The sequence below is a fragment of the Camelus ferus genome, chromosome 33 (genome assembly GCF_009834535.1).
Source record: "Camelus ferus isolate YT-003-E chromosome 33, BCGSAC_Cfer_1.0, whole genome shotgun sequence".
NCBI lineage: Eukaryota > Metazoa > Chordata > Mammalia > Artiodactyla > Camelidae > Camelus > Camelus ferus.
In genome coordinates, this window is record NC_045728.1 from 6,179,287 (window position 1) to 6,187,578 (window position 8,292).

At 45.9% G+C, this 8,292-nt stretch overlaps 1 protein-coding gene and 1 long non-coding RNA gene across 2 annotated transcripts in view; one reads left to right on the plus strand and one right to left on the minus strand.

Annotated features, from left to right (window-relative positions):
• DCPS (decapping enzyme, scavenger) overlaps positions 1–4,437 on the minus strand; it is a 33,130-nt gene extending 28,693 nt beyond the window's left edge. Inside the window, exons 1-2 of the mRNA XM_006181708.2 lie at positions 4,205–4,437; positions 2,791–2,965 (exon numbers count right to left, since the gene is read on the minus strand). Of these exons, the coding sequence (XP_006181770.1) occupies positions 2,791–2,965; positions 4,205–4,405 (376 nt within the window). The 5' untranslated portion in view covers positions 4,406–4,437. The remainder of the gene's footprint in view (positions 1–2,790; positions 2,966–4,204) is intronic.
• On the plus strand, positions 4,168–5,933 carry LOC116661112. The gene is made up of 2 exons (XR_004316868.1): positions 4,168–4,278; positions 5,819–5,933. It is a non-coding gene; the product is annotated as an uncharacterized LOC116661112 (long non-coding RNA).
• Positions 5,934–8,292: the final 2,359 nt, after the last annotated feature.

The window sequence follows — 8,292 nt, forward strand, 5'->3', positions numbered from 1 at the left end:
TGCCAAAGAATGGAGAAACACCAAAAGAAATCATGAGAGAGGCCAGCTTAGAAATGAGTTGGTGACTCTGCCACTGAGACTGGAGAGGCAAGGCTGAGAAGGCTCCAGACAAGAGCCAAGGAGCCGGCAGCAGAGACCTTGGCCTTGCTGCCACCTTGTGGCTATGGAATGCTCAGTCCACAGGGCAAAACAGAGATGGGCAGGTCTGTGGGTTCACTCTTCAGGGGTCATTTACTGAGCCCCTAACGTGGGTCTGGCTGACTGCTGGGGCCTGGAAATGAGTCTGACATGGCTCCAACGTTCAAGGTCCACTGTTCCCTCCATCAGGCAGAGACCCAATCCTGAGAGGTTTACTTCCCCCTTTTCATAATAATTTGGGGGGTGCCCCTCCCCCAAACAAGACTGGGAAGGCAGAGATGGTATCTTCTTCATGCCTGAAGCTCCAGTATCCAGCACTTCCCAGTACCCAGTGCATCAGAATAATCCTATGTGCTAAGTGCTTCTAAAGACAGCACATCTGATTCTCACACCTGACCTGTGAGATCACCAAGTAGAGATGCCAAAGAGGTGTTTATTTCAATGTGAGCCTGGAGTTCTTGGAGAGGTCGTAGATGAAGGAACAAAAGTGAGCACCACCCATATACACAGACGGTGTCTAAAGACCAGTGCCTCTCAACAAGTTTAATGTGCATATGGCTCACCTGGGGTTTTTGCTAATCTGCAGATTCTGATTCTGAGGTTGGGAGCGGGGTCTGAGATTCTGCGTTTCTAACAAGCTCCCAGGTGATACCAATGGTTGCTGGTCCACAGACCACACTTTGAGTGGGAAAAATCTAGACCAGAGGTTGACAAACTATGGCCAGGTCAAATCCGGCCTGTGTCCTGGTTTTCTATATCCAGCAAGATAAGAGCAGTATTTTTTTCATTTTTAAAAGGATTAAAAAAGAAAAGAATACGTGACTGAGACCACTTGTGGCTCACAAAGCGTAAAATATTTATGCTCAGGTCCTTGACAGAAAGAGTCTACCAACCCTGATCTGGAATGCCACCCGGGGACGTGGGTATAGCCAAATGGGACAGGGCTGGGGACGGAGCCCTGAGCCAAGTATTTATGACTTCCTTACCGCCATGCCTCGTTCAGGCAGAAAAAATAAAAGCACACTGCACTGTTTGTGTGCTAATACTCATGCTAAAGAGACAGTGAGCCCTGGAAACGATGAGCTAAAGGCTCAGATTCCCAGGTGGGAGTGGGGAGCACTAAGGAAAAGGGTAAACATTTGGGGTCCTGACTGGGGACGAAGACCTGCTATCTGATAACTGACAGCCTCTTCCATTGCTTATCTTGGGAAAAAATGACAAGAACAGACAAAGCAGTGGCCACCACCAACTGTGTGCAGTACACAGAAGTACATGTGCTGGAAAAATAAAAAGAAGAGGAAAGGCTGTGAATTCTACGGGGTTGCTCCTTGAAGCAGAACCTTCCGAATTCTGGCCGGGGTGGGGAGAGAAGAGGGGAAGGTGAGGGGAAGGAGTAGCCGCAGAATGGGCTCCACGTCGTGTGTAGCTACAGCGCCTTCTGTCGCGCCTCCGCCACCTTTGTTGAGGACTGTATTGCTTAAATGTCAATGCCTGAGAAAGCAAATACAGCTGGCCATTTCTGTCACCGTGCATCAATCAATCTGGCTCTCTTTCAATAAAGGACCAGGCTGCTTTGCTTTCAGCTGTGAAAGGTTTACTTGTCTCACATCCAGCGCTCACGTATATTTCCAAAGGACAACAATAGCACCCTTTCTTGGGGCGGGGTGGGGGCAGAAAAGACTAAAGCTATCAAAATGACAGTGGCAGGATATCTGTAAAGCCAAGCTGTTTGTAAATGCTGGAGGGCAAATAAAGACAGAAGGATGTTACAAAACTGTCATGTGCTGCAAAGCAGATCCCAGCATTTCCTTGTTGGAAGGAACCTTCAGTGTCAACCCGTCTACCTCCTGCTTTCCACAAAGCTGCCTCACATCACAATTGGCTTTGGCACAGAACATTCTTCTTCCACATCTTAATAAATTAAAAGACACTTAAAATCAAAAACAAATCCCTGCCTTTTGATCTACGAACTCCTTCCTTCTCAAGCCCCCACCCCTCGCTCACACTCGTCTCCCCAGCAGGGAGGGAGTTCTTCCAAGGAAGCAAGTGATCGTGCGGCACCCAAGACACTCACTGCTCATCCCACAGCCGCGTGGTGAGCAAGTCCTCAGTCTACTCAAGCTCTCAGTTTTTCTGCCACCTATTTGCTGTGTGATCTTGGACAACTTCCTTAACCTTTCTAAACCCCAGTTTCCCCACCTGTAAAGTCCTATCACAATACGGCCGTTTTGAGGATTAGATATGACGACACACGTAGAAAGCTCAGAATGGCGGCTAGTACGATAGTTGACAATCCCTAGAATTCAACTGGAAGATGAAACTGTTCTACTCCATGAATCACCCTCCCACCCCAAAACACATCACACCGGAGCTGGCTTTCTCAACCTCAGCACCACTGTTTGCTGTGCGGACCATCCCACATTTTCTAGGATATTTAGCAGCATCTCTGGCCTCTACCCTCTAGGTACCAGCAGCACCCCTGCCTCCCTGGTGCTGCCCATCAAAAATGTCTTCAGAGATTGCCAAATGTCTCGCTCCCCCTTCCACGGAGAACTACTGCACTAGAATACGTAGATCAGTTAGGGAATGTTCACCATGCCCCCTCCCTCCCCACTCTCCCCACAGGCAGCCCCCTCAGCCCCACTCGCTTACCACTCAGCTGTCTTGGAGGGAACAGGTGATAGGTGCTGTAGATATCATTGGAGAACTGCAGCTGGAGCTCAGGGCTGCCAGTCAGGACCTGGGCCACCTGGTCCACCTGAAACGGCGTCTTCTCCAGGATCACAATGGCATCCTCTCCATCGCCATCCCCAGAAGCCTCATTCACCTGTGGGCAGAGCCATAGGTGAGGCCTGGAGAGCAAAGGTAAAAGTTCCTGGGGCCTCTGTGAGCCCAATACTTGGGCTTTTCTTCCCCATAGTCTTCCCTCTGGGGAAGTCTAGTCAATGGCACTCACGTTTCTTCTCCCAAAGAAGGCATCTCATTAACCCACTTGTGGCAGCTCTCACATCTTTTTTTCTAAAAGATGCAAAGCTTCTCAGGTGTCTTCTGTTTTAGGCTCACGAGGACTCTATCAAATTCTCCTCACTTTACAGATGAGAAACTGAGGTCTAGAGAAAATTAAGTGACTTGCCCAAGGTCACACGAATAGTCACTGTCGAAATAAGCTAGAATCTGGGTATCCCAACTAGCTTCTAGCTCAAAGGTTCTCACGGCTAAAATTTTCAACAGGTGCTGCAGACTAAAGACAGGTAGGACTGAAAGAACCAGACAGAACCTTGTGAAAAACAAGAGCCACAGAGAGAGGCATGGAAGCCTCGGCCCAGGTCCCCCTGATCTTCCCAAAAGTGAGAGCTCCTACCAGTTCTGGGGAACTTTTGGATAGCCTCCTCACAAGTTCTTGGGATGGTCTCCAGCCTCTCCTTAACCCCTGCTAGAGCTGAGCACATGATTTTAGGGCCAGCTGTGTCTGCCTGTCTACCCGACGATACTCTGCACTCCAGAAGGTCAAGGATGCTAACTTCCATCTCTACAACCCCTGCCCCAGGCCCGGCAGCGCATAATATGTGGAAATGAATCACCAATTTAATAAACTCTCTCCTCTGTTAAGGTTGAAGTCCTGTACAGCCAGGATCATATCTCTTATAGTCTCCATGTCGCTGCCTGGGGCCTGGGTGAGCAAGACCGCCGAGCAACATTTACTGGGTCCCTATCCCTTACAGATTTAATAAATGAATGATGAATGCTTCGGAAATTTAACGTCATTCTTCATTGGCAATAGATCTCCAAGTGTTAGTTTTTTATTTTAGTAAGAGAAGAATTAGGAAAACTAGCTGTACGCGTGTTAATTCCCTTAATTTCAGGGGTAATCGTGTCTCCTCCACGAACCAACTCCCCCCTATGATTTTAGTGGAGCACTCTGCCTCCCGCCCCGAGCAACGCGATTGGTATTTTCCGAAGAATCTCCCCCTCAAAAAAAAAAAAAAAAAAAAAAAAAATTCCGCCTCAAAGGCGACGATTGGATCATTCCTTCCTGCATCACCACCCCAGGGCTGCCTAATGGTACCTTCCCGTGTAGGAAAATGATTTTGTCCCGCGCAGACTCCCTCAGCACTTTTTTCACTCTAAAGCCGGAGAAAGGTAGGCGCACAGAGGCAGAGGTACCATTCCCAACGCCTGCTTCCTTTTCCTCAGTGCTGGGCGCCTCGGCCTCCTCGGCGTCCAGCTCGCGCTTTCTCTTGCTGGGTTGGGACGCTGTGTCCGCCATGCTGCCGGGCGCGAGGTGTGCGCCTGCGCAAGCCCCGGCCGCGGCCCCGCCCCGCCCCTCCCCGGGCCGCCTCCTCCCACCTCCGCGAAGGGGCCGTGACTACGACTCCCGACGTGCTCCGCGCGGGAGCCTGCAGCCCTGCCGGCTCCAGGGAGCCTTGCAGGGCTGATCCTTGGGACCCGTCCAGAATGAGCATTTTAATTCGAATTACCTGTCTGTGGTCCCTTCGTGGAGGTCGATGCTGAGGAAAGAGAGAAGAAGGCAGCAAGTCCCTTAACAGGAGGGCAGAGAGCTACAGTAGAGAGGGCAGCCCCAGCCTCCCTGGGGGCCGGAGCTGGAAGACACCGTTTGGACTCTGAATGCTTTGACACCTTGTATGAATACATTTTAATCAGAATTGTACCGGTATTGATTACAGTGGAAAGAATGTTTCTGAAACAAATGTGTTCAGCCAATCTTATTTCTTTTTTTTTTTTTTTTGAGAGAGCTCGTAAAACCATTCCCATTTTTCAACCATTTTCATTTTACAAAAATTTTCAACGTGTTCAGTTCTTTATACATTGAGTGCTTTATGCTGAAAGGAAAGGTAAGTGAACAGAGACAGCTTCTATTCATTGCGTGCTTCTTCCCGTGTGGGCTGGAGGATTCTGCCCCTCTATATCCGTTCCTGAACCAGACTTGGGTCTTCTGCACTCAACCAGCCAATCTACTCATGCTGCGTTGTGGTAAAGGAAAGTACAGCTTTTACTGCAAGGTTCTCAAGGTGGAACCAAGCAAGAAGGGGTAGCTCATACTCAAAAAACTTGAACTCCCTGCTGACTTTCAGGGAAGGGTTCTTAAAGAAAAGGTGGGGAGTCAGTTGACCAGTGCCTGATCAGCTCTGTGGACATTCTTCTGATTGGCTGGTGGTGAGGTAAGTGGGGGTTATTTCAGGAATTAACCTCAACCTTCTGGCTGGAACAGCCAGTCTGCGGTCTTGCTAGTTGTGGTCAGCACCGAGTTTGCAGTTTACTTCTTCCACCTGCTGGAAGTTTCCGTATCTGCAAAATAACTCTAGGTTATGTCTCAGGATGTTATCTCTGGCCCTTGAGGAGAAACTATTGTTATTTAGTCTTGCTTGACTGTTTTCCTGTGTTTCTGCATTTTCTCACTTCTCTGATTAGATTGCTCTTTGGAACTCGAGGAGGGTCTAGGAGGCCAAAGCTTTTCTATATATAAGTGGCTGGGAATATGGGGGCTGGAGGGAGGGGGTGCCTGTCCCCTCACGGTGTCCTGCTTGGTTTCCCCCAGTTTGACCGTGTGTCTACCGTGCTACCCGCGGATGTGGTTTACAGCATGAATATGATTCATCTATCAGTTTCTTTTGTTTCTTTTTTTGGCCATATAAAATTTTTACTTATTGTTTCTTTGCAGCCTCCAGTTCTTGAGCACGCCATTCCAGGGACCAGCAGCATGTCAACATCACCTCCTGAAAACTCAGTTCACCTCTGCTGAAAGTTGCCAACTGAAAAAAATGCACAACCTAAAATTTGCGAGTTATTATTTGGCAAACTTACTGAGAAATATAGCCCAGGAGACAGCCTCTCAAATAATGCTGAGGAACTGTTCCAAAGAGGTAAGGGAGGAGCCAGGATATATGAGTTTTTGCTGGTAAAAAAAAAAAAAATGTATTTGAAAATCAAGATATTACTTATTACAAAAAATAGACATCTCGAATTAATGATTTTATTGCTTTTCTATGTATAGGAAGATGCAAGAGTCTGGGCTCACTGAAATTATTCCTTAGATATGTGTCTTAAGTATCTGGGGCCAATACCCTGTTTCTCTTCATCCTGAATTCCCCTCAAGGTGCTCCATTGGGGCGGCTGACATGGCTGACGCCTTGATGACAGGCAACATTTGTTACTTACTGAAATGACGGGCAACATTTTTTGTCTGCAAACCATTGGTGTTTTCTACTCATCATCCATCTTTTTTTTTTTTTTTTTAATTTGGTGGGTGGGAGCATATTGAGGAGAAGGGTTTCAAAGCACTGTTGGGTGAGCTTGCTGTGGTCCACTTCAATTTCTAGCACTTTCTCTAGCTTCCCTCCCCAGTCCCCACAAAAGCTTCAGTGACCAGCTGGACTATTAGCAAGACCAGTTGAAATTATGGGGGCTTTGGTAGAAACTTCAGGGGAGTGAAGTCTCTGCTTTCTAGAAAAAGGCATTTGTCTGTTGATAATTTTTTAGTCCAGCTTGTTTGGAAGCATTAGAAGGCTCTGCACTGCCCTATCCAATAGCCACTAGCCACATGCAGCTATTTACCTTTACATTAATTAGAAGTAAATAAAATATAAAATTCAGTTCCTCAGTCATGCAGCCACGTTTCAAGTGCTTAATAGCCACATATGGCTCATGGCTACCATCTTGGACAGCAAATGTGGAACAATTTTATCACCACAGAAAGTTCCCCTGGACGTTGCTGGATTAGAAGGTTATCACTGAGACGCCCTAGTCTTTAAGCTTTAATCCTTCCATTTTCTTGTGGAATGTCAAAACTTCTCCCCCATTTTTTGTTTTTTAAAGAAAGACTAGACACTTCCATTTCAGGTTTTATGATATCCTCAAAACAAGTCAGCTAAAAACACCGGAACATTCCAGATGCAAAATTAAAAACATACTTCTGGTTACATTTCTGCTCTCTCAAGAACATAAAATTTTCAGAAACGAAAAATGTGGGAGCATAAACCTATAGCATCATAAGTGGCTACGAAGCTGGAGTTCTAAGGGTGATTGCTGGTTTCTAGGACTTGAGAGCCTTGGGCTTTGACTGTGATGTTGAAGGCACAGGCCTGGGCTTGTGCAAGTGAGGGGCTGGAAGAGAGAACTTCCCAGAGATCTCTAAAGGGCCACCACCTCAATGAAAGGGCCAACTATTAAAAGAAAAAAAAAAAAAAGCTGCCCCACTAAAGGAGACAAGATATTTAGGAAGCTTATCTGCCTCAACATCTGGCTGTGAAATGAAGAAAGCAGAAATCCCATAAAAATTTGTGATCACCATAATCACAGACCAATCTTCATGCAGGTTTAGAATTCAGATTCATACTGCCCATGGGATCCACGAATTCAAACTGAAAAATCTATGTAAAGCAGTCTTCTATTCTTTACTATTTACTGTATACCAGATTGACTCTAGAAGAAATGAAAAATCTAAATAGATCTATAACTCTTTAAGACCCTGAAACTGTGATTTTAAATCCTCCCCCAACCCTTTGCAAAAAATGCTGGGCTAAAATGGATTTACAGATGAGTCTACTCAACATTCAGGGACAATTAATTCCAAGCTTTACTTCTTCACTGAATATTATTTCTAAAAAAAAATTATTTCTAGGGGCAAGGCTATAGCTCAAGTGGTAGAGCGCATGCTTAGCATGCACAAGGTTCTGGGTTCAGTCCCCAGTACCTCCTCTAAAAATAAATAAATGAATAAACCTAATTACCACCCTCTCAAAAAAAATTGTTTCTGAAGAAAGCTGGTATAACTGGTAACAAAAGCGGAAAAGGATTACACAAGAAGGGACAATTATGGGCCAATCCTACATACGGGCATAGATGTTATATCCTAAAGAACATGTTGGCGATCTGAATCCTGTGATTTATAAGAAAGGTAATAATTCATCACGGTCAATTTGCGTTTACCCCAGGAATGTAAGGCTGGCTTAACACTAGAAAATCTAATGTTATTCACTGCAGTAACCATTTAAAAGGGGGAAAACCACATCATCTCGGTAGATGTAGAAATTTTATATTAAATTTCAAACCTATACAAGATAGGTAAAAGTCTTAATCAACTAGGAACAATAGTAAACTTACAACTTGTTGAAAAATATGTACCAAACCGAAAAT